This window comes from Tamandua tetradactyla, chromosome 7, assembly GCF_023851605.1.
Source record: "Tamandua tetradactyla isolate mTamTet1 chromosome 7, mTamTet1.pri, whole genome shotgun sequence".
Taxonomy (NCBI): Eukaryota; Metazoa; Chordata; class Mammalia; order Pilosa; family Myrmecophagidae; genus Tamandua; species Tamandua tetradactyla.
In genome coordinates this window covers 165,234,411-165,260,370 of record NC_135333.1, presented here as the reverse complement: position 1 = coordinate 165,260,370, position 25,960 = coordinate 165,234,411, and the positions used below count along the sequence as shown (strand labels likewise).

Below are 25,960 nucleotides of genomic sequence, written 5' to 3'. Positions count from 1 at the left end.
TCTAGAAATAATAAACCTCTCTGTGTTTGGTCTCATACCATAGATGAAGGTCTATAGTATATACGCTATCATTTTTTACCCTTATTATTTTTTTTTGCATGAGCAGGCACTGGGAATTGAACCTGGGTCTCTGGCATGGCAGGTGAGAATTCTGCCTGTTGAGCCACCACTGCACTGCCCTACCCTGTGTTTTGATTTACTTTAGTCCTAACCAAATTGGCTTCATTTTGATCTCTAATTGAGGCCTGATCTCCTTTCATCTACTTTAACTGTTATTGTTTGTAGTTATGTAACATTCAAGGCTGCAGCACTCCATTTCTGAGTCTTAGGTGTCACAGAGTTACTCAAAGTTTCAGGAAAATATCAGCGGATACCCATATAGCCCAATGTCTCAGAATTTAGAAATACGCTTACAACTTCAGGCTAAGTGTGGCTGCCATGAGGGCTTACAATCTAGTCTCCAGTTTTCTTATAAGTGTTTTCTGAAAGAGGCTGTAGCATATTTGTTCTTTTGTTTCTGGCTTATTTTGCACAACACATTGTCCCTAAGGTTTATTCAGTTCCTTGCATGCCTCTTGACTTGCATCCTTCTTTTTATAGCTATACCATATTCCATCATGTAAATGTATCACGGTTTGCCATTCTTCTTCTCAGCCATTGTACCCTTGGACTCCCTCCATCTGTTGGGCATCATGGATAATGTCCAAAATAAACAAACCATGTCTTACAATATCCTCACATGGTTGTACAATCAGCAGCGCTCTCAATTTTAGACAGTTTTCATTGGTCCATGGAGGCAAAGAACTTAGAAACATAGCTAATATCAAATATCAAATCAAAACTACTCATTATCACTTGTTATCCCCCTCACACCCCCCACCCCCTGCAATTAGTTTCCCCTGCCTCTGGTAGTGTTGCAATACTGTTGATGGCTTCCTGTTAACTATTGGCCTTAGAATGCAAGTTAAGTCATCGTGTCATGTATCACCACCACCACCACCACCACCACCACCCCCTCCCCTGCTTTAGTTTGCTAAAGCTGCCAGAATGCAGCACACCAGAGATGGATTGGTAAGGGGATTTATTTAGTTAAAAATTTATAGTTCTTCAGAGGAAAGTCAGCTAGCTTTCATCTGGGACTTTCTGTCACATAGAAGGCACAGAGCAACATGTCCTGGCCTTCTCTGCTGGCTTCTGGGCTCCAGCTGCGTTCCCCGGGGTGATTCCTTTCTGTGTCTCCACACGTCAGGGCTGAGTTGCAAGTGCTGAGTTGCTTGGGCTGTGCTCTGTTGAGCTCCCTTCTAACCTCTTTTTTTAAAGCCTCCAGCTAATTAAATTAAACCTCACTCATTGTGGAAAGCACTCCCCCTAGCTGACTGCAGATGCAGTCAACCATGGGTGAAGTTCACACACCAATGACTTAAGTCCACAGAAACAGAACAACGGGGCATGATCACCTGGTCAAGGTGACAACCTAACTACAACATGTCTACCCCTTGGCAACTTGGCAACTATCATCGGTTCTGCATATAAGGTAGCAAATCCTTCCATATAAAAAAAATTCCAGTGTATCTAGTATTTGCAACCTGCAGCAACACCCCACTTCTGCAGTATCAGATCTGTTTTAGTTTGCTGAAGCTGCTAGTATGCAACACATCAGAGATGGATTGGCTTTTTTTTTTTTTTAAGACAGTGGCAAATTATTTTTATTAAAACCTAGGAAGATACTGATGGCTGCAGAAGTCTTTCTTTCTTTCTTTTTTTCTTTTTAACATTTGTTCTCCCTATTATTTATTTTTATTGGATTGGCTTTTAATAACAGTATTTATTTAGTTAAAAATTTATAATACTACAGAGGAAAGGCAGCTAGCTTTCATCTGAGGTTCTCTGTTACATGGAAGGCATACGGTAACATCTGGCCTTCTCTCAAGGCTTCTGGGTTCCATTGGCTTTCCCTGGGTGATTCCTTTTCGCTTCTTCAAATGTCTGGGCTGAGCTGTGAGTGCTGAGATGAGGTGTGCTGAGCTGCTTAGGCTGTGCTGCGTTAAGCTCCCTTCTTACCTTTCTCTTTTAAGCTTCCAGCTAATTAAATTAAACTTCACTCATTGTGAAAGGCATTCTCCATGCCGACTCCCAATGCAATCAGCCATAGGTGAATTTCACACACTGAGGACTTAAATCCACAGAAACAGAACAAACAGGGTATCATCACCTGGCCAAGTTGACACCTGAACCTAACTACCACACCCCCCGTACCCCTCTACTATTGACTCTTTGTTTAATATCAAACCTTTGAAATAGTTCATGCCAGATCCTATTTGTAATTGTAGATTTAATCACTGGTATACATAGCACTATGCATCTCCTTCAAGGTGCCATATTCACCTTCAATATTGCAATGTTACTTACAGCCTCACTAATCAGTTACCAACACTGCTGTCTGTTCCCTTGCATTTAAGTTCAACCTCATTGATTGACATTCCCCCCATCTCTAGCTTCTCCATATCTCTAGGTCTATTATATTCTACAGTGTAACCTCTACAATGACCTTTACCAGAGTCATAATAATGAAACCATATGCTATCTATCCTTTGATGTCTGACTTATTTCACTTAGCATTGTGTCCTCAAGATTATATGCTTTGGGACCTTGTTTCTTCTTAATACTGCATAATATTCCATCGTATGTATATATCACATTTTGTTTTTCCACTCATCTGTTGATGGGCACTTGGATTATTTCCATCTTTTGGCTTTTGTGAATAGTGCCACTGTCAACATCAGTGTGTGAATATCTGTTTGGGTCACTGCTTTCATTTCTTCTGGGTATATACTAGCTATTGGTATTGCTGGGTCATGAGGCAACTCCATATTTAGTTTTCTGAGGAATCGCCAAACTGTTTTCCACAGCTGCTGCACCATTATACATCCCCACCAACAGTGTATAGGTGTTCCAATTTCTCCAAATTCTTTCCAACATTTGTAGTTTTCTGTTTGTTTAATAGCAGCCATTCTTATAGGTCTGACGTGATATCGTCTTGATTCCATTATTGCTAATGAAAATGAGCATCTTTTTTTTGTATGTGTGAAAAATAACATATATGCAAAAAAGCAATAAATGTCAAAGCACCCTGCAACAATTAGTTATAGAACAGATTTCAGAGTTTGGTATGGGTTCCACAATTTTAGGGTTTTCCTTCTAGCTGCTCTAAGACACTGGAGACTAAAAAAAAATGAACATCTCTTCGTGTGTTTTTTAGCCATCAGTATTTGCTCTTTGGAAAAGTGTCTATTCATATCCTCTACCCATTTTATAATTGGGTTGTTTGTTCTTTTGTTGTTAAGCTGTATAATTTCTTTATGTATGCTGGGTGTCAAGCCTGTATCTGCTATGTGTTTTCCAAATATGTTCTCCCATTGAGATGGCTACCTCATCACCTTTTGAAAAAGTCCTTTGAGGTACAAAAACTCTTGATCTTAAGGAATTCCCGTTTATTTATTTTTTTCTTTCGCTGCTTGTGCTTTAGGTGTAAAGTTTAAGAAGCTACCTCCTATTATTAGATCTTGAACATGTTTCCCTGCATTTTCTTCTGTAACTTACTGGCTTTTATATTTTGGTCTCTAATCCATTTTGAATTAATTTTTGTATAGGGTGTGTGGTAGGGGTCCTCTTTCTTTCTTTTGGCTATTGATATCCGATTTTCCTACACCCATTTATTGGAAAGACTATTCTGTCCAAGTTCAGTGGATTTAGGAGTCTTACTGAAGATTAGTTGTCCCTAGATTTGGTGATCTCTTTCTGCACTCTTGATTTGACTCCGTTTGTTGATACTTCTTTGTGTCAGAACCATACTGTTTTCACCACTGTACTTTATAGTAAGCTTTAAAATCAGGAAGTACCAGTCTTCCAATGTCGCTCTTCTTTTTAAGGATATCTTTAGCTATTTGGGGTCTCTTTCCCTTTCAAATGAAGTTGATAACTAGCTTTTCTACGTCTTCAAAGTAGTTGTTGGGATTTTGATTGGTATTGCATTGAATCTGTAAATCAGTTTTGGTAGAATTGACATCTAAACAACAGTCAACCTTCCTGTCCATAAGCATAGAATGTCTTTCCATCTATTTAGGTCATTTTTAATTTCTTTTAGCAGTGTTTTGTAGTTTTCTGTGTACAAGTCCTTGACATCCCTGGTTAGCTTATCCCTGGATACCTGATTCTTTTGGTCGCTATTTTGAATGGATTTTTCCCCTTAATTGTCTCCTCAGATAGGTCATTACTTATTATGCTAGTTTGAAAGTATTATGTATCCCCAAAAAGGTGATTTCTAGTCCTGATCCAATCTTCTGGGGCCAGACCTACCATTTACAGCTTAAACTTTGATTGAATTACTTCCATGGCGATGTGACACATACAGTTGTGGGTGTGACCTTTTGATTAGATGGGGATGTGACTCTGCCCATTCAGGATGGGTCTTGATTTGTTTACTAGAATACTTTCAAAGGGGAAACATTTTGGAGAAACGTCAGATGCAGACACTTGGAGAACAGTTTGCTTCAGAGCTGACAAAGATATGGAAGTTTGGAGATGCTTGGAGTACCAAAGAGAGCAGAAGCCTAGACATGGGCAGGGCCCAACAGACATCAACCATGAGATACTAAGCAAGCCAGAATCTAGAGTTGTGTCCTAAAGAAACTAAATGAAGACCTACAGACAGAGAGGATACCACTGGCATCAGCAGTTGGAAGCAATGAACTGGGAACAAGGACCAGCAGATGTCAGCCATATCCCTTCCCAGATCACCCTTCCTTGAGCCAAGGTATTTTTTTCTGGATGCCTTAGTTTGGATGTATTTATGGCCTTAGAACTGTAAACTGTAACTTACTAAATTCCCTTTTTAAAAGCTATTCCATTTCTGGTATACTGCGTTCCAGCAGCATTTAGCAAACTAATACACTTGTGTTTAGAAACATTACTGATTTTTATACATTGATCGTGTATCCTGCCACTTTGGTAAACTTTTTTATTAGCTCAGGTAGCTTTGTTGTAGATTTTTCAGGGTTTTCCAAGTATAGAATCATGTCATCTGCAGATAATGAAAGTTTTACTTCTTCCTTCCCTATTTGGATGCCTTTTTATTTCTTTCTCCTCCAGCTAGAACTTCTAGTATGATATTGAATAATAGTGGTGACAATGGGCATCCTTGTCTCATTCCCAATCTTAGGGGGAAGGCTTTCAATCGCTCACTGTTAAGAATGATGCTGGCTATAGGTTTTTCATATATGCCCTTTATCATATTGAGGAAGTTTCCTTTGAAGTATTTTTATCAGTAAAGGATGCTGAATTTTGTCAAATGCTTTTCTAGCATCAATCGATATGATTAGGTGATATTTCCCTTTTGATTTGTTAATGTGCTGTATTACATTGATTGATTTTCTTGGTTTGAACCACCCTTGCTTTCCTGGTTTAAACCCCGCTTGGTCATGATGTGTAATTTTTTTTAATGTATTGTTGGATTAAATTTGCTAGTATTTTGTTGAGAATTTTTGCATCTGTTCATTAGGGAGATTGATAGTTTTCCTTTCTGGTAGTGTTCTTATCTGGTTTTGATGTTAGGGTGATGTTAGCCTCATAAAATGAGTTGGGTAGTGTTCCTTTTTCCTTAATATTTTTGAAGAGTTTGGGCAGGATTGGTGTTAGTTCTTTTTGGAATGTTTGATAAAATTCCCCTGTGAAGCATCCTTTCTCTTTTTTTCTTTGTTAGTCTAGCCAAGGGTCCATCAATTCTATTGATTTTCTTAAAGAAACTTTGGTTTTGTTGATTCTTTCTTTTGCTTTTTTTGTTTTCTAGTTCATTTATTTCTGCTTTAATCTTTGTTATTTCTCTTCTTTTATTTGCTATTTGCTTTGGGGTTAGTTTGCTTTTCTTTCTCTAATTTCTCCAGGTGAGCAGTTAAGTCCTTGATTTTTGCTGATTTTTGGTTTTTAATATAGCATTTAGGGCAGTACATTTCCCTCTGAGCACTGCCTTTGCCACATCCCTGTTAATTCTGATGTTATATTCCCGTTATTGTTTGTCTCCAGATATTTACCAATTTCTCTAGCAATTTCTTCGTTGACCCACTGATTATCTGTGTGTCATTTAATTTCTTTTTTATTTGTGAAAACTCTGGTTCTTTGGTGATTTTCAGCTTCATTCCATTGTGATGAAAGAGATCATTTCAATCTTATTAAATTTATTATTATTTTTGTTTTATATATATAAATTTTTATATCTTATTAAACTTACAAAGACTTATTTTGTGCCCCAGCATGTGATCTATCCTGGAGAACATTCCATGAATACTAGAGAAGACTATATATCCTGGTGCTTTGGGGTGTAGCAATCTGTATATATCTATTAGGTCTAATTCATTTACTGCATTGTTTAGGTTTTCTGTTTCCTTGTTGATCCTCTAATGGTTCTTCTCTCTATTGTGGAGAGTGGTATATTGAAGTCTCCCATGATTATTGTTGAAACTTCTATAATTCCCTTCAGTTTTGCCAGTGTTTGCCTCATGTACTTTGGAGCTCCTTGATTTGTTTGTTTTTGATTTGTTCAATCAAATAATATTTGATTGTTATTTCCTCTTGCTGAATTGTCCCCTTTATTAATATGTAGTATCCTTCTTTGTCTTTTATTACATCTTTACCTTTAAAGTCTATTTTATCTGATATTAGTATAGCTACTCCTGCTTTCTTTTGGTTACAGCTTGTATAGAACATCTTTTTCCATCTGTTCACTTTCAATCTATTTGTGTCCTTGGGTCGATGGTGTGTCTCTTGTAAACAACATATAGGTGAATTATAGTTTTTAATCCTTTCTGCCATTCTGTATCTTATAATTGGTGAGTTTAGTCTGTTAACATTCAAAGTTACTACTGAGAAGGTGTTTCTTGATTCCATCACCTTATCTTTTTAATTTTATTGGTCAGATGTATATATTTTTTACCCTCTCTCACTCTTTTTATCCTTTACCTTTACTGGTGTTCTTCAATTTGGTGCTGTCTTCCAGACCTCCTTCTTCTGTCTTTTTTATTTTTTCAGCTGATAGTACTCCCTCGTAGGGCAGGTCTCTTATTGACTAGTTCTCTCAGTCTTTGAAGATTTTCATCTCTCCTTCAATTTTATTAATTGTGAAATTAAAATTTTTTTATTGTGAAATATAACATATTCAAAAAAGCAATAAATTTCCAAGTACATTTTGATAAGTAGTTATAGAACAGATATTAAAGTTTGGTATGGGTTACAGTTCCATGATTTTTTATTTTTTGTTTTTTCTTCTAGCTGTCTCCCTCAATTTTTTTTTATATGCTATATGATGGGATTACATTTCATTATTTTCCTGTTATTGCAGCATTTGTTGAATTTTTTTGGTTTGCTTGTTTTTTTTTTGTTTGTTTGTTTGTTTGCTTATTTCTTTGTATTTTGGGGAAGTGCACGGGCCTGGAATCAAACCTGGGTCTTCCGCATGGCAGTTGAAACTTCTACCACTGAACTACCCTTGCACCCCCTGTCTCCCTCAATTTTGAGGGACAATTTGGTTGGATAAAATATTATTGGCTTGAAGCCTTTCTCATTTGGGATCTTAAATATATCCTACCACTGCCTTCTTGCCTCCATGGAGGTTGCTGAGTAGTCGGAACTCAGTCTTCTGTGTTTTCACTTGTGTGTGGTAGATCACTCTTCTTGTACTGCTTTCAGGACTTTCTGTTTCTCTTTAATATTTGACAGTTTGGCTAGTATGTATCTCAGAGTAGGCCTATTTCAGTTTATTCTATTTGGGGTTCATTGGGCTTTGATTTGCATGTTTATGTCTCTTAAAAGGGTTGGGAAGTTTTCCCCAATTATATCTTCAACTAACCTTCCTAGGCCTTTACTTTTTTCCTTCTGGGACACCAGTGATCCTTATATTTGTGTGCCTTTTGTCATCCCTTACTTCCCTAAGATCCAGTTCCATTTTTTCCATCTTTCTTGCCATTTGCTCTTTTGTGCACTCTAGTTCAATTGTTCAGTCTCCTGGCTTACTTAATCTTCCTTCTGCTTCTTCGAAGTTGCTGTCATGTGTCTTTAGTCTATTTTTAATGTGATCTACTGTATCTTTCATCTTTGTGAGATATGCTGTTTTTCTGTTTACTCGTTTGAATTCTTCCTTATGCCCTTCTTAGTGTCTTCCTGATATCTTTTATTTCTTTATAAATCCTTGAGTAATTGTTCCGTATTCTGTGTCTCCTCCATTGTTTTGATTTCAGGCTGGGCCATTTCTGCCTTGATCTTCACATGCTTTGTGATTTTCTGTTGTGTTCAGAGCATTTGACTCTCTAAATAAGGTTACTTTGCAACTTGATTTCCTTCATTCATCTACAGTTTTGTATTATTTGATTTTGTGTTGAAGGCTCCCTCATATAATTGGCTTGTCAGTAATTCCCTACCAAACCAAGGTCCAGATCTCATATAGGGAATACAGTTCTACTTGAGGGTGTGTTAAAAGTTAGGCAGGGTAGTTCAGTGGCAGAACGCCACGTGGGAGACCTGGGCTCAACTCCAGCACATGCACCCCATTCTCCCCAAAAAAAGAATAAAAAAAATAAAAAAAAATACACCTCAGCCTCAAAGACAGAAGGAGACACCCCAAGATATATTGGGAATGAACACAGACTGGCCCACAGAAGAGAGAAAATTTTAAAAATATGAAATATAAATATATAAAAATAGTAATAAATATATAGAAAAATATTTTTTAAAAAAAAACTTTAGGAGCCAGGGAGTTTGCCAGACTGCACTTACTCCGTCCTCCCAGCAGGTGGCACTCCCAAGGCACTTCTTCCCCTCAGGTCCATGGTGGGAGGGGGCTGCTCCCAGTGCGTGGCGCAGTGGGACAGCTGGTCCTGGTTTCAGGATGTGGGCACTTATTGCACCACCTGGTGGAGCAGCCAGTTGCAGTGCCCGATGGGACAGCTATTTGCAATGCTTAGTTGGGCGATGATCCCAGGGCCCTGGAGGTGAGGCTTTCTGCAGTGGTTGACTAGGTGCCCCTCTGGGCTCCCCATGGGAGCCTCGGGCTGCGGAGCTGCACAGGGAGGTCTCTGCCGGCAGGTGGGGCAGGTTGGCTTATGTGGACATCTGTTCCCTTGGAGCTGCACTTTTCCGCGTGGCACAGCCTAATTGACCCACCCTACTCTCCCCATGTCTATCCTCCCTAAGAAATATTGGAGACCCTCTTTAATCACTGACCCCCTGGGACTGCAGTCCCAGTCATTTTTTAACCCGTCCCCTATCTTGTTCTACGGAGCAGGGGTGAATCCAGCCTGCACTACTCCTCATCTTCCTAAAAGTCCAAGATGAGCAGTATTCTAAAAGTATATGTACATTGGTCTATATCTTATTTATGATTGTCAATAACTATATCAGTTATCTGTCGCTCTCCTGTTTGTTACGGTCTTTTATTGTTTATATTTTAAATGTGAGGAGACTCTTTAAAAAACGTGTTTAGGTTATTGTGGTATAGCATATGTATTAAAACATTTTACTTTCATAGATATCTCTGTGTTTTATTTTGACAGCTTTTCGACATTCATACCAGTTGCCTGTTGGCAGAAATCCACACAGGCCATCATAGCACTGTCCAGTATTGCGATTTCTCCCCCCATAACCGTTTAGCATTGGTGGCTTTGTCCCAGTACTGTGTGGAGGTGAGTAATTGAATTTATTTTGTGAAGTTTGAGTGTCCAAAGGTGCAAGGAAGGCAAAGAATTGGCCACCTAAATTGTTAACTGCTGAAGATGTTTGTGTGACAATTATAGAGTATTTCTTTCATAGCTTAAAGACCTGTAACTTTAGGGTATTAAAATATATAGCCAGTTTTATTACCTGAATAGTGATTGAAGGCTTGATTTGACAATAAGACAGGGAGGGGAAGTACCATTCATTAAGTATTTATTGAATGTATAACGTATGCAGGGTCTAAGTAAACATTGGAATAACCACTGGCTTCCTTGGTAGAAATGTGACATCTCTTAAATAGTACAGCCACAGATTCTTTTCTTCTGGAAAAGAAATGTTGAGAGATGAATCTGGTTCAGATTCTTAAACACTGAGAAGGATAGTATGGAAGTTGTTAAGATCGGCTGTTCGTTACCAAGTACTTATGAATAAAATGACTCCTATAAATTATGTTTATATTTATAATTTTGCACTTAACTGATGAGTTTTATATTTGAGTCTATAACTAACTTGTCCTAGAAAAATTCCACTTAGTGAATTATTTATATTAATTTGTTAAAAAAAACAACGAATTAAAAAAACAGTGAATTCCCTCGTATTTTCCCTCAAAGATGGATTAGTTTTTCCAAGCTTTCTTACTCCCCATTCCTTGGGTGGGTCTTACCACCAGTTAATTTGAAGCCCCTTGAGACTGCAGTTCTAAGAAAATGGATATAGAGCTTTATCTGGAAAAGAGGGAAATTTTCTTGATTCACAGGCTATTCTGCAAACACTTCTTCAGTATCCTCTGTTTATGTCAGCAGTTTTTCTTGAGGTTGCCAACCTTAACTTTTACTGAGAAGGCATAGAGAGAGAGCTCAGTATGGCAATACAGAGATGAGAGTGAGGGGATGAATGCTATAGGTTCCTCCAAATTCTAAGTACAGCAGTGCAACTAATGCTACAGAACTTGCCTGCTGAGAGCATTCCTATTAGGGACAGAAGTGAGTATGAAAAGCTTCAGTCCTAATTGAAACAGTAGGAAGAGGTAGGGTGCCGTGGGCAGTGCTCTCTTGGGCAGAGGCCTTGAATTGGAAGATTCAGAGCTGCTAGATCTTGAAATCTTACCTGTTAATTCTCAAGGTAGGTGGGGTTGAAATTTTTCTCTGTCTGAGTTTTTTCAGTATTTTTTGGGAGTGTAGTAGCAAATCCATCTATGCTTTCTGCCTCCAGCCTTTCCTGTCAATTCTAAAATCTTTATCTTCTGCTATCCTTAGAAAGCTCCAGGAAGCAATGTTTTCTTCCTTGAAGTATAGGGTCTTTGTTTTGGAGACTGAGTAACAAAGAAATGGTGAGGGAGAGGTGGGGAGAATGAAGAGGGAAAAGAGGGGAGAAATTTCAAGGGAGATTTTTTTTAGTTGTCGAACTACTTTCATTTTTGGTCTTCGGTTTTGTGTGTCCCGGCTTGGACTCTTGAGGTAAGACAGATAAGATGTCATAAAAGTAGTTTATAAACATAGAACTCACTGATTGAAAAATCACTGGCCATGTGATAAAGTTCTTGCTTTGTCCATGCTAGTTCTGAAATCCTAAAGTACATCTGTAATTCATCATGTTATGAGAGGAATTCAGGCACATATGGTACTTCATTAGACTGGAATATATTTGAGTAAATTTACTTCAAAACCCAGGACAAAATACAACCAGGCTGACTGTGTACATTGGCAATTTGTAATAAGAATAGATAACAGAGAAATGTGTACATGTTACAATTAGGGCATTCATTTATTGTAAGATTTTGCAGTCACTTAAAATGAAGATTAGATGATAGTATTAATGGAAAATAGTCTGAATATGGGAGCTGCTTATGTTGATCCCATTAGTTTTTAGATCGAGTTTTAAAAAATAAATAAAACACTCGCATGATTCTGAAGCCAGACCGTTTTTAATGAATTATGTGCAAGGAAATCTCACTTTCCCCCTCTACTCTGTTTTTTCCCTCCCATGTAGGTAATCATTTTTGGTTTTGTTTTTACCTTCTAGTGTTTTTTTTTTTTTGGCATGTGTAATCACATGCCAAAATACCTATATGTATAGATGTATTTATATCCATCTGTACTCACAAACTTGTATTTCCATCTCTTACTTATACGAAATATAGTTCAGCATGCGTATTTATACTCTTCTGCACTTCGCTTTTTTTTTTTTCCTGTGAACAGTATATCCTGGAAAGTTCATTTTTTTTTCACCCTTGTTTACAAGCTGTATTCTATTCTATTGTGAGATTATTGCAGTTTATTAATGATCATTTGGGTTGTTTACAGATTTTTGCTATTAAAAATAATGATACATTGAATAATCTTCTGCTTAAGGCACTTTATATTTTCACTCGTGTGTTTTGGGCTATAGTCCTGGAAATTGTATTGTTGAGTAATTCTTGCTGTTTTCCACATTCTTCTGTATTCAGAATGCTTATGAATATAATTTTCTGTGTGCTGTGTTTATTTCATAGTTGTGGAATATAGACTCATGTTTAAAGGTAGCTGATTGCAGAGGACATTTAAGCTGGGTTCATTGTGTGATGTTTTCTCGTGATGGATCATCGTTTTTAACATCTTCTGATGACCAGACAATAAGGGTGAGAAATATTGAAATTTTCATTTTAGATATTTACTGATTGAGGTAAACTTATAGACTAAGAAACTGATGGAAGCAAGGGGGAGGTAAAAAAGGAATTACCAGGTTCATTTTTACCCTGTATAGGTTTTATTATATGTACTATAACTGTCTCATTGATTCAGTCCATGTTCATTAAGTATTACCATGGCCAAGGTGCTGGAGAAGTTCAGTGATTAAGATGTATTTTGGTTAATTTAAATAATTATGCTTGATCTCTCAGAATACTTTTTCACTCTTTCTCTACCTTGAATTCCCATATCCAGTTAGTTGCCAATTCTAATAGAATCCACTTTTCCATTGTCTGCCATTTTTCTCTATTTTTTCATTCCTACTGCCCAAGTTCAGGCCCTCATTGCCTGTTATCTCTGTTATTGTATCAGTGTCTGGCATGAGTCTTTCCTTCCTTTTTAGCTATTCTGCATGCTGTTTCCAAGATATTTTCCTAATGTATGATACAATCACATCATTTTTACTCAAAAAATATGCAGTGGTTTCCCATTGCCTACCAAAGTAAATATATACTCTGAAGTTTCCCAGTTAAGCTTCCATTTAAGCCTCATTCTGCATCAGTCTGACTTCCTGTTTATGCCTGCAGTAACCTGCAGGGGACTGCCTACACTTCCCCAAACACCCTGTAGTTCCCTGCTTCTGAACTTTTGCTGATGCGATTTCTTTTATGTTTGGAACACCTTACTTCCTTTTATCTCTCCTTGATGAAATCTTAACAGTCAGCCTTATGTGAAGTCTTTCCTGTAGCCCATTTTGGAGGTAATATCTCTTTCCTTTAATGCCACAAAACTCTATGCCATTTTCTTATGATGTTGATTAAACTTTGCTTTGAATTTTATTACAGTTTTGATGTATACCTCACCTCCGTTGCTCACTGTTCATCTAACTTGTTCACACTTTGTATCTTAGATTATAACTTGAAAGCAGGGACCCTACTTGGTTCCTGTAAGATCTAATACAGTATTTGTACAAATTGTAGCTATAACTTATTTAGTATTTAGTCTATGCCAGACATTTTGCAAAGTATTATATGGGCTGATTTACTAATTCTCACATCAGTCCTATTAACAGGAGGAAATAGGCACTGAAAGATTAAATTGGTTGTAAAAGTGCTGGTCTCAGTGAGCTTGACCCATCAAGAAAGTCTTGTTGGTGCCCGCTCCTTAGATTGATGTAGACTGCTAGCAAACAGTTTTGAGAACCAGCAACAAGTCCTTTGAGTATACTTCTTTGAGTACACTAGGCTAAGTACCTGCCCAAAGTCATAGCTTTAGGTAGAATTCAGATTCAGATTGAGGCAGTTTGGTTCCAGAGCCCATGACTCTTAATAATAACTGCTTCTGACTATAGAATGTATTAATATATTTTAAATCAATTTATAATCTAAGTGAAAAATTTCCAGCATCACATGCATTTTGATTGTGAAACATGGTTTGTATCTTGCTTTAAGAATAAGACTGTTTTTACATTGTTTTAAAGGATGGGTTGATAATGTACAGGTATCTTATTTTAATTTCTTTACCTCTTAACCAGCTCTGGGAGACAAAGAAAGTATGTAAGAACTCTGCTATAATGTTAAAGCAAGAAGTAGATGTTGTGTTTCAGGAGAATGAAGTGATGGTTCTTGCGGTTGACAATATAAGACGCCTGCAAGTAAGTATTTTAAAGAAAACAATAGAAAAGATAATATTGGTTGAAACTCATAAATCACAATTTTTCTTGTTTGTTTTTGGGCTTCGAATTAGGCATAATTATATGGAATCTAATAAATGTAGTAGGCGTTAGATGAATAAATATATGGGTTTTACGCTGAGGCTCAGGTGATACCAGTACTTAGAATTTTAAATTAGGTTATACCTCATCTCACCTCATTCCTCACCTGTTGGTATCTATAATCACATTCCTTAATTTTCATGCAGTAAAGGAATACCATGAGAGGGAACTTGAACTTATTCCCAGTAGTGATTCAGAAATGTCAGATGGAGTGTGTAAGGAAGATGGACATAATGGAAGCCTTATTTCCGGGAAGGATAACATCTTTGAAAGAACAATACCTTAAGTGTAGCATAAGGACCTGAGATGGAAGAGACTGGTCTTCACATACTAAGACCTATTTCATTCATTCATTTTCTCATATATTTGTTCAAAAAGTGATTTGTTGAATGCACATTATATTCTTGAGAAGGGAAAGGTTGTAGTAAAACTGAAAGAACTGTATCACTTAGCGATCCACACAGCTCTACTTTAGACCCTTCCCTCTAACAAAGGGTGGAATGTATAAGGGGAAGGCATTTCTAGACTGGCTGAGGAGACAGGGGTCCACAGAGGTCCACTGGCAGAGGAATAAGATTTATGAGCTCTAAGTAGTGGGTGGCATAAGAGAGAGCTGATGCCCTACAAAGCATTGGGGTTCAAGAGCAGGTTAGCACAACTATTTTGGTGGTGGGATGGTGGTGAGACAGTTCAGAGGATTTCCATTTAAGTGAACAAAACATTTTTTAGCCAGTACTTTAAAAAGGTATCTGGAAATAGCTTTTGAGAGAAGCAAGATATTCAGCTTTTAGTAGTTTGGTGTTCATTTTGAATGTCTAAAAGATTGGAAAATGCCGGGTAAACTATTGTAAAGAAAAAGCTACCTGTAATCAATTGACTTTATAATACTTGTCCCTGAGACAGAGGTGACTGCTTATTTCATGTTGAAAAATAATTCAGGATTTTTAGATTATAAAACTAAGTTTAGAGAGGTATCCGACAATTGAATTAAACTTCAGAAATGTTTCTCCAGATCACAAGAGCATCTTTATTGGTGGAGTTTTAAAAAATAATCATAGCATTGGTCAGATTATGAAATTGGTGAATCTTAGTTTAAGCATACTAGTTGAGCAATCCAGTGCATCTCCATTTCCCTGACCAAAAGAAAAAGAGAAAGAATCTTAATTTCCACTATTTTGTGAGTGATTTGGAAAACATAAACCCATTTTAATTTGAATTTATCTTTTTATGAAAAGTCTATCTCAGTCCCATTTCACTAACCCTCTTGAAAAAAATGCCATTAAAGTGTATTTTAACAAATGATAGCCCTGTTAAAATAGGCTTTGTGAAGAAATGGAAAAGAGGCGTGGAACTAGCTGTGGGATTACAAATCAGAGAGATGTGTCTCAGGTGGTAGGCACAGCAGCTGCTTTATAAACCTTTTAAAGCTCGTTTTATTTTATAAAAATGTATTTGAACCAAAAAAGTGTAATGAAATGAAAGCATGAAGTGCTAAATGCAGCTGCTGAGACTAGGATAGGGTTTTGTTACTTCCCTGGGAGATCTTGATGGTTATTTTCTGTGTTTTATTTTACTTTTTCAGTTAAGCCCTCCTTTCTAAAGAACGAAAACTCCTGTTAACAACCTAATAACTGATTGTACCTTAATTTTCATTAGCTAATTAATGGAAAAACAGGTCAGATCGATTATCTGACTGAAGCTCAAGTTAGTTGCTGTTGCTTAAGTCCACATCTTCAGTACATTGCATTCGGAGACGAAAATGGGGCCATTGAGGTAATTGGTTCCAGACTTCCAAGTCATCTGTGCAGTATTTGTATTTATTTAAAATTAGTTATGTCTGACATTGTAGACTTACACTAAGAAAACTTTTTATGATATAATAATCATTCCATTAGACTGAAAATAATCTTGCAATCCAGTTGGTTCTATATTTTTCAAAGCACTGTTACTATTATTTTTCATACTTTTTTTTTTTGGTTTTGTTTTCTTTAATCTCCACCTAGTTGTTTTGCTATCAGAGGTTTACCTAGCACTATGCATAGAGCATTTTTTCCTCCTCTTTTAAAAAATTCAGCCGATTGGGGATGTAAGTTGTTTCCATTTGGGACTGATAAGTTTCATTGGGAATGTCATTGCAAGGTTGCCTTGTGGTTCCCTGTTTCACCACCCTTTGCTGTTCTACTTTTGATATTAGATGTATACCTACTCACTACCTGAAAATCTTCTTTAATTTATAAAATAAGACCAAAGAGAAACAAATCAGATTGTAAGGTAAAAAGGACAGAATGATAGAAATCATTTTGGATAAAAATATTGTGTTCTTTATCACAAGTAAAATTCATTACAAAAGCACATTTTCTCTAGCTATATAATAGTTTTTAAAAGAACATTGGCTCCTCTCACTTAGGCTTTTTGGAAATATTTCTTAATTTATTAACTATGGTACTATGCTCATTTATTTTACTTTGGATTCATTTTCATGAGCAATTAACAAATATTCTCTGGTTTATGTTGCCCCACAAACAGGAGACTTTTATAAATAAAGTGAAGGGGCATTTGGAAAGCGGTGTCAGTGTTATTGTATGTTTGCTATGGTGATGTTGCTTTGTTTTTTTACTCATTGTTGTGAAAAATTAGTTAATTGTTAAGATGGGTGCTATTCTGAAAAATTTTTTGGTGTTTGTTAAGTGAAGGATGATTATACATTTGCAGGTGTACCTTAGTCTTACCCTCTTTGTCTCTTATCTCAAACTCTTGTAAATTATTATTTATTCTTAAGAGATTTTTTGTTCCCTTTCTCTTTTTTTGCCTTTGTGCCAAGCCAGCAGCATATTCTTTTTAGTTTTACTATCTTTAAATAAGGTTCAAGAAAATAACTCACAAAACATACCTGTGCCTCATGCACATCCTTATCCCCCTTAAAGTTATCCTATATATTTATGAACTGATGAAATTGCCAATATTTGGCTGTTTTTAACCTATAAAATAGCAGTTTTATGTGGTTCAGTGCAGTATATGCTAATGCACATAATAACAATAACAGCTACCAATTATTAGGTGTTTGTTGTATCAAATGCTTTCATTGAATCTTCATAATATCCTGGATGATAAGTATTATTGTCCTTGTTTTTCGGAAATCTAAATTCTTTGTTTTCACAACGTACAAAAAATTAGTGTATAGTAGAGTTAGGATTCAAACCGAGGTCACTGAGTCTGTGTGCTCAACTATTATGCTATCCCGCCTTCCCACCTTCCTTCCCTATTAGAAATTGTGAGATTATCCAACCTGCTCATTTAGGAAGGCTTTTATTTACACAGGTCCCTTTTGCTTTTTAAGAATCCTTTTTTCAGACATGTAGGTTTGGTTTGAATTTCTGAAATCTCTATTTAGCATCATCTGTATTTTCTTTAGGCTTCCCTTGAGTATATTTTGTCTGGGAAAAGAAGCCATATTAATTGATTGATTGATTGCATGAGTTCATTTGAAACCCTTTTGACCTAGTCATTATTTTTTGGTTTCTGTTCCACTTTTATCTCTGCACTTTAGCGTGTTGATCTATAGCCCTCTTAAGTCTTTTTAGCACCTGACCCCAGCCTTCTCATATTCTTTCTTTGTCTCCCTTGTCATCCTTTACTTTTCCTTGTCTCTTATTGTTTATAAAGAGCTTGCCTTATTTCACACAGGATTTTTTTCTTTCTTCTCTCTCATCCATCTGAAATGTCATTTTCCTTTTGGAGATTTAGCTCAGGCTGCCACTTATTTGATTTAATTGGGTAATTCAGTACTCACAAGGACCATTGGCTCCTTCTGCCATCTGATCATTCCATTGAGTTACTTTAGAGTGTGTGTGTGTACTGTGCATGTGCTTGCATATACATACGCTTGCATTTGTCTGTGTGTACATTCATGTTTATTTAGTCTGAAAACACTTTGAGTTGAATATTCAATACCCTTCTTTAGTTTTAAATTTAGTCTAATAACAGAGATATAATGCTTAGGTGTTGCTGTATTTCTTTGTATTAATTTTCTGTGGTTTTTCTTTAAAGATTTTAGAACTCCTAAACAGCAGAATCTTCCGATCCAGAATTGAGCATAAGAAAGCTGTACAACACATCCAGTTCACAGCTGATGGGAAGACTCTTATTTCAAGCTCTGATGATTCTGCAATTCAGGTGAGAGAGAGGATGCACTCCTACTGCATAAAACTGAATATGAGCAGTTTGATTATGACTCCCATCTGGTGTGCATTTTGAAGATCATACCCCACGTTGGGCACGCATTCAGATTATTCACATGGGTTTAGATGAGACTTACACCCTTTTCATGTCTCTCTGTGGGTGAGGCAGGCAATTTGACTATAAACCTTCTGCTGGAAGGTTGTTTATTTTAAAAATTCAAATGTTCCCTTGAACTTTCTAGTCTCCTTTGGTTATTTGGATTTGTATCAATAAATATTTCTTGTCACATTTATGTAATATCTCCTTGATTGTCATTACAGTAGTAAAATCTGATTAAAATAATTTCATTCTTTCCTTTCAAGAATAAAATGTCCATAACCAGGAAGAAATGTTATGAAAAAATATAATAGTTTACCTTAATAGATAGTTGTGCATATACAGGCAGTAAGCTTACTATATATTCTTTTACAATTGATTGTATTTTTATCAAAGTTTCAGTGTGCTTAATTAAAAAATTCAAATTGCTCATTATGAAAAATAAGGCCCCATTTCTCATTCTTTGATACTTTTAGCTTGTAGATGTTTCTTTTGATGTTTGTCTCATGCCCCCATATGGCATGCTCATAGAGCTAATTCTTGATTTTTCCATAGAGGTATTTTCTGCTGCTTCCCCTAATAGTGAGATGAGGACTTAGTTCTCTTTCACCGTCTGCCTGACTTACCCTCACTATATGTGCATACATACATGCTCACAAATCTATTTATCAAACCCCATTACCTCCAAATTAGGTGATTAGTGTCATATTATTAAGTAAATACTGCTTGCAGTTAACTATAGAGTATCCTGTGAATGTTTTTCCTGCCTTAATGAAGTTTAGGAAAATTCTATTCTGAGTAAATTTGGAAATTATTTTACCCTAAAAGTTTGAAATTGTTGCTCCATATTTTCCTAAGTTCCAAAGTTCATGTTGAGAAGTCAGGTCATTCTGATTCCTGATCTTTTTCTCTGGAAGATTTTAGGATTTTTTTGTCTTTAGAATTTTGAAATTTCATGATGATGTGCCTTAGTGGAGGTTTGTTTTTATCCATTGTTATAAGTATTTAGTATCACGTCTCAATTTGGAAATTTCCATTTTTTCAATGCAAGTTTTCTTGAATTTTCATCTTTCTTTATTATTGTCTACTTTCTGGATTCCATTTTCTTGGTCCTGCTAAGTCAGCCGCTTTAAGAAAGAACCGCTAAGTTGGTGGTTTAAAACACAGGAATGTATTCTCTCACACTTCTGGAGGTGATCCGCATTCTTAGCAGGAGTTATGGTGGTGTCAGGGACGTGCTCTCTCCAATGGCTTCTGGTGGTGGTTGGCTGTCCTTGGTGTTCCCTGGCATGAGTTGCCTAACTCCAGACTCTGTCTCTGTCTTCACATGGCCTGCTCCTTTGTGTGTGTCTTTTCCATGTCTCTACTTCTTATAAGGACATTAGTCCTATTGGATTAAGTCCCACCCTAAGTCAGTATGACCTTATCTTACATTAACATCTACAAAGCCCCTGTATTTCCAAATAAGATCATATTCACTGATGGCAGGGGTTAGGACTTAAGTATATCTTTTTGGAGCCAAAATTGAACCCTTGACAGTGATCATTCTCCTGCTTTCCAGCCTCCGGCATTTTGTTGCTGTTATTCCCTTTCCCTTTCTCTTTGCCTGTTATTAGGACTTAGATATGGAGGAGATAAATTCACGTGTTCACCAGAAGTCACTGTATGCTTTTATTTAGTGTGTGTGTGTATATACACATGTATTTCTTATAGTGACAATATTTAATTATGCTATTAAAACTGTTTTGGAAAAAATGTTTCTATTTTAGTATATAATATTCTCAGTCTTTGTGAGTCTTATGAAGGTGTATGATTGGAGTGAAATTTGACTTCTGTACAGATACTTATTTATTAAGGTTTCCCATGATACTGGTTTATTAAGCTGTGAAACTGTAATATATACCTTTCTTTCTTTCTCTCCAGATGTCTTTGAAATGGGTAAAACTAAACTACATCTGATGAAATCCTGCTGAGACATTGTATACTGTATTGCCTTTCTGTTAGAAGCTAAATTTGTAAGGTTTTATGACTAGCTTGAAGATCAGATATTCTCAGCCAGAGGGAGAAATAATTTTTAGAAATATTTTTAGAATAGGACTGAAATTATTTTTAGAAATATGAGTTAAGTTGTGCTTCATCCTCTTTTTCTACTCTGCTCAGAATACTTTTTTACGTTTAAAATGTTTTAATGAATATGCATTCATGTAACAAAACTATTGGTAGATATTTCTAAGTAAGGACTAGTTAAGTTTTTGTTTGGAGGTTTGTTTTAATAATCTTAGTAGCTCTATGTCTAGAATGTAGTAACGGTTCAGTAAATCTTTGCTGAACAGAACTGCAGTTATTGCAAAAATCTGAAGAATCAGCTGACCCAATTATAGCACCTAGAGTTGTAAAAATTGAGTTCTGTCTCAATGGTTTTTGATCCTTTATCTTAAGGTAAATAAAACCCAGGTAGTAGCCATGTTCACCTGGGCCAAGGTACAAGACTTTATAGGTTCTTGCAGGTATAAGAAGATTCTTTAGCATTTTAAAAATCTAATTTTGTTATTTATAAGCTGAAAAAATTCTACAGTGTATATGCATTGCAAGAACTATAGCTGATGGTGGCCATCCCCAAACTCAACATGAATACGTACTAATGTTGTTAGAGTTTTAGCTGTCGAAACAAGTTGATTCAGTTAGCACAGTTGTTTGAGATGCCACTGCCTTATAGAAAAGCTTACTGTGTCAAAACTGGTAAGGCTATTCTTAACCTCCCTTCGGTGATTGTCAAAATCTTTGTTACATCTGCTCAGGAAGCCTCTCTGATTTCCTGATGTGGAAACATCTGGTAAGAACTTAAATCAGGAAAGAACACTGAATCAGGCACAGCTAGAATTGGCAGTATCTGTCAGCTAGAATGGTAGTCATTGATCCTCTTCCTGGAAAGAAGAGGAGCAAGGGAGTTAGAAAGTTCCTCGTGAAAATGGTCTTAAGGTATTTTATGCTTCGTTGCACAGGGTATCTTTCCTTTCTGGTATGATCTGTGAGCCAAAAAAGCCTGTTTCTTTGCCTCCTCCAGCATAACTCTTTGGGTTCTTAAAATACTGAAATTCGTAATTCATTTCTCTTGAATTACTCTTACTCCAGCTCCTCTTCTAAGATCCCCTTACTCTCATATGGAAAACTACTCCTGATAACTTGCTTCTGTGAATGAACTCTCTGAGACAGAAAGTATGAAGAGATCTGAGAATTAGGATGGAGGGGAGGGTGGATGTAAACATGGAGGATAAAAGTATGAAGAAAGGGGAATAGGATAGATCATTTCTTTCACTTTTGCTTGAGCCTGATAGAAAAAGACTTAATGACATTTCTACTGTTCAACTTCTTTTTTTGTATGCTGTAAGGTGGTGGTCACATTTCATTCTTTTTCTTTGTGACTGTCCCGTTATTGCAGCACCATGTTGAATTTTTTTTATGTTTGAAGGATGGTATATGGGCCAGGAATTGAACCTGGGTCTCCCGCATAGCAGGCAAGAATTCTACCACTGAACTACTTTGCACCCCTACTGTTTAACTTTTGCCAGTCAAAAACTAGAAGGAGAATGTTAATATTGTGCATACCTTGATGGTGGCTGATTTTATCTTTTTTTTGAACAATTTATTTTTTATTTTAAAGCAGTTTTATTGAGATATATTTATATATCATACAATCCTTCCAAAGTGTATAATCAGTGATTCAAGTATCGTCACATATATATATATTTATTTATTTTTTTTTACAATATAAACATTCTTTTTTTCATCACATAGTTGTATATTCATCATCATGATCATTTCTTAGAACATTTGCATTAATTCAGAAAAAGAAATAAAAAGAAAACAGAAAAAAAAGTTCATGCATACCATGCCCCTTACCCCTCCCTTACATTGATCACTAGCATTTCAATCTACTAAATTTATGTTAACATTTGTTCCCCCTATTATTTATTTATTTTTTACATGGGCAGGCACCAGGAATCGAACCCAGGTCCTCTGGCATGGCAGGCAAGCGTTCTTGCCTGCTGAGCCACCGTGGCCCGCCCTATTTATTTATTTTTAATCCATATGTTTTATTCATCTGTCCATAAGGTAGATGAAAGAAGCATCAGACACAGATTTTGAAATGTATGATTTCAAAATCATACATTCACATTGTGAAAGCTATGTCATTATACAGTCATCTTCAAGAAACATGGCTACTGGAACACAGTTCTACATTTTCAGGCAGCTCCCTCCAGCTTCTCTGTTACGCCTTAACTAAACAGGTGATATGTATTTAATGCGTAAGAATAACCTCCAGGATAACCTCTTGACTCTGTTTGGAATGTCTCAGCCATTGGCATTTTATTTTGTCTCATTTTGCTCTTCCCCATTTTGGTCAAGAGGGTTTTCTCAATCCCTTGATGCTGAGTCCCAACTCATTCTAGGATTTCTGTCCCATATTGCCAGGAAGGTCCACACCCCTGGGAGTCATGTTCCATGTAGACATGGGGAGGGCGATGAGTTTGTTTGTTGTGTTGGCTGGAGAGAGAGCTACATCTGAGCAACAAAAGAGGTTCCCTTGGGGGTGACTCTTAGGCCTAATTTTAAGTAGGTTTGACCTATCCTTTGTGGGGTTGAGTTTCATATGAACAAACCCCAAGATTGGGGACTTAGCCTATTGCTTTGGTTGTCCCCACTGCTTGTGAGAATATCAAGAATTCTCCACTTGGGGAAGTTGAATTTTCCCCCTTTTTCACCATTCCCCCAAGGGGACTTTGCAAATGCTTTTTTACTCACTGTTCACATCACTCATTGGGACATCACTTTAGAAAAACCCTCAAAATCTCATGCCCTACTCAAGGTTCCATGTACTTATGGTGTTCAATTAAGTTGTCCACATAAGTTATGTTAGGAACTGCAGTTCTAGTAGCTTTCTTGTGGATTCTTTTGGATTTTTATATAGAGGATTATGTCATCTGTGAATAGGGATAATTTGACTTCTTCTTTTCTGATTTGGATGCTTTTCATTTTTTTCTCTAGCCCGATAGTTCTAGCAAGAACTTCCCAAACAAGGCTGACTAATGGTGACAATCGGCATCCTTGCATCCTTGTCTTGAGCTGAGGGAAACTTTCAGTCTTTCACCATTTGAGTATGATCATTGTTGTGGGCTTTTCATAAACACACTTTATCATGTTGAGAAAGTCCCCTTCCATTCCTAGTTTTCTGAGTTTTTTTTTCTTTTTTTTTAACGTAAAAGGATTTTGGATTTTTTCCTGCATCAATTGAGATAATGTGTTTTTTTATTTCATTCTATTAACGTGGTGCATTGCATCAATGTATTTTCTTATGTTAAACCATTCTTGCGATCCTGGAATAATTCCTACTTGTCGTAGGATTTAATATGCTGTTGGATTTAAACTGAATCCAGTGTTTTGTTGAATATTTTTGCATCTACATTCATTAGGGATATTGGTCTGTAATTTTCTTGTGCTACCTTTTTCTGGCTTTGATATCAGGGTAATGCTAATCTTCATAGGATGAGTTAGAAACAAACCCCTCCCTTCCTCTTCTATATTTTGGGAAGAGTTTGAGAAGGATTGATGTTAAATCTTCTCTAATTCAGCAGTGAAATCACCTGGCCTTAGATTTTTCTTTGTTTGGAGATTTTTTTGTTTTTTTAAATTGGGGTATAACATATATACAAAACAGTAAGTTTCAAAGAACATTTTTTTTTGAATTTTTTATTAATTAAAAAAATTACAAGAGGAGACTTCCTGGAAGATGGCGGCTTAGTAAGACGCGCGGATCTTAGTTTCTTCTCCAGGACACCTACTAGGGGAGTAGAAACGATACAGAAAGCGCCCAAAGCCACAACAGAGATAAAAAAGACAGCGTACCCCATCCTGGAACGGCTGGCTGGCTGAGAGAAGCAGCTCGGGTGAGATCGCCGAGGCGCGCGGGCCTTACCGGGCGGGGTGGCAAGCGGCCGGAGTTACTCCCTTCCCCCTTCCCGGGCCGGCTGGGAGAATTGGAGAGGTGGTCCCCTGAAACCAAGGCGACTGGCGCCCACACCACGCGCAGCCCCCGGACCAACTGAGAGAATTGGATCGGAAACCCCCAGGCCGCGGAGAACGGTGACCCCGTGACTCCCGGGGAACGTGCACTCTCTCGGGCGGGCCACTGCCGCTGGCACCCTCCCGCCACGCTTGTTGCCCAGGGCCGACTAGGAAATTCAGACGGGCTCTTTCCCTGGCTGCGGCGACCAGCAACCCTCCCTGCGTTCGGACACCCTCCCTGCGTTCGGACCCCGGGCCGGCTCAAGCCGCTTCGGCTAGCGAACCCCCAGGACGGCGAGAGTTTTCCAAAGTTTAAGGTCCCACAGCACCTTTTACTGGTGGGACCCGCAGACAAACGTGTGCCACGAGCGCCACCTACTGGGCAGGATAAGAAAAACAGAACCCAGAGATTTCACAGAAAAATATTACAACCTTGCTGGGTCCAACACCAAGAGAAATCTGAATAAATGCCCAGATGCCAGCAGCAGAAGATAACTGTCCATGCTCAAAAGATTGAGAATATGGCTCAGTCAAAGGAACAAACCAATAGCTCAAATGAGACACAAGAGCTGAGACAACTAAAGCTGAATATACGAACAGAAATGGAAAACCTCTTCAAAAATGAAATCGATAAATTGAGGGAGGACATGAAGAGGACATGGGCTGAACATAAAGAAGAAATAGAAAAACTGAAAAAACAAATCGCAGAACTTATGGAAGTGAAGGATAAAGTAGCAAACATAGAAAAAATAATGGATAGCTACAATGATAGATTTAAAGAGACAGAAGATAGAATTAGTGATTTGGAGGATGGAACATCTGAATTCCAAAAAGAAACAGAAACTATAGGGAAAAGAATGGAAAAATTTGAACAGGGTATCAGGGAACTCAAGGACAATATGAACCGCACAAATATACGTGTTGTGGGTGTCCCAGAAGGAGAAGAGAAGGGAAAAGGAGGAGAAAAACTAATGGAAGAAATTATCACTGAAAATTTCCCAACTCTTATGAAAGACCTAAAATTACAGATCCAAGAAGTGCAGCGCACCCCAAAGAGATTAGACCCAAATAGGCGTTCTCCAAGACACTTACTAGTTAGAATGTCAGAGGTCAAAGAGAAAGAGAAGATCTTGAAAGCAGCAAGAGAAAAACAATCCATTACATACAAGGGAAACCCAATAAGACTGTGTAGATTTCTCAGCAGAAACCATGGAAGCTAGAAGACAGTGGGATGATATATTTAAAATACTAAAAGAGAAAAACTGCCAACCAAGACTCCTATATCCAGCAAAATTATCCTTCAAAAATGAGGGAGAAATTAAAACATTCTCAGACAAAAAGTCACTGAAAGAATTTGTGACCAAGAGACCAGCTCTGCAAGAAATACTAAAGGGAGCACTAGAGTCAGATACAAAAAGACAGAAGA

General features: G+C 37.2%; 1 protein-coding gene across 9 annotated transcripts in view; it reads left to right on the top strand.

Moving 5' to 3' along the window:
- APAF1 (apoptotic peptidase activating factor 1) overlaps window positions 1–25,960 on the top strand; it is a 165,545-nt gene that overhangs the window by 81,205 nt on the left and 58,380 nt on the right. For all 9 annotated transcript variants that reach the window (XR_013155879.1, XM_077111652.1, XM_077111650.1 and 6 more), the window contains 5 exons: window positions 9,597–9,725; window positions 12,248–12,373; window positions 13,957–14,076; window positions 15,853–15,969; window positions 18,244–18,369. Coding sequence is in view for 8 of the 9 variants with exons in the window: in XM_077111652.1 (XP_076967767.1) it covers window positions 9,597–9,725; window positions 12,248–12,373; window positions 13,957–14,076; window positions 15,853–15,969; window positions 18,244–18,369 (618 nt within the window). In the remaining variant the exon portion in view is untranslated. The remainder of the gene's footprint in view (window positions 1–9,596; window positions 9,726–12,247; window positions 12,374–13,956; window positions 14,077–15,852; window positions 15,970–18,243; window positions 18,370–25,960) is intronic.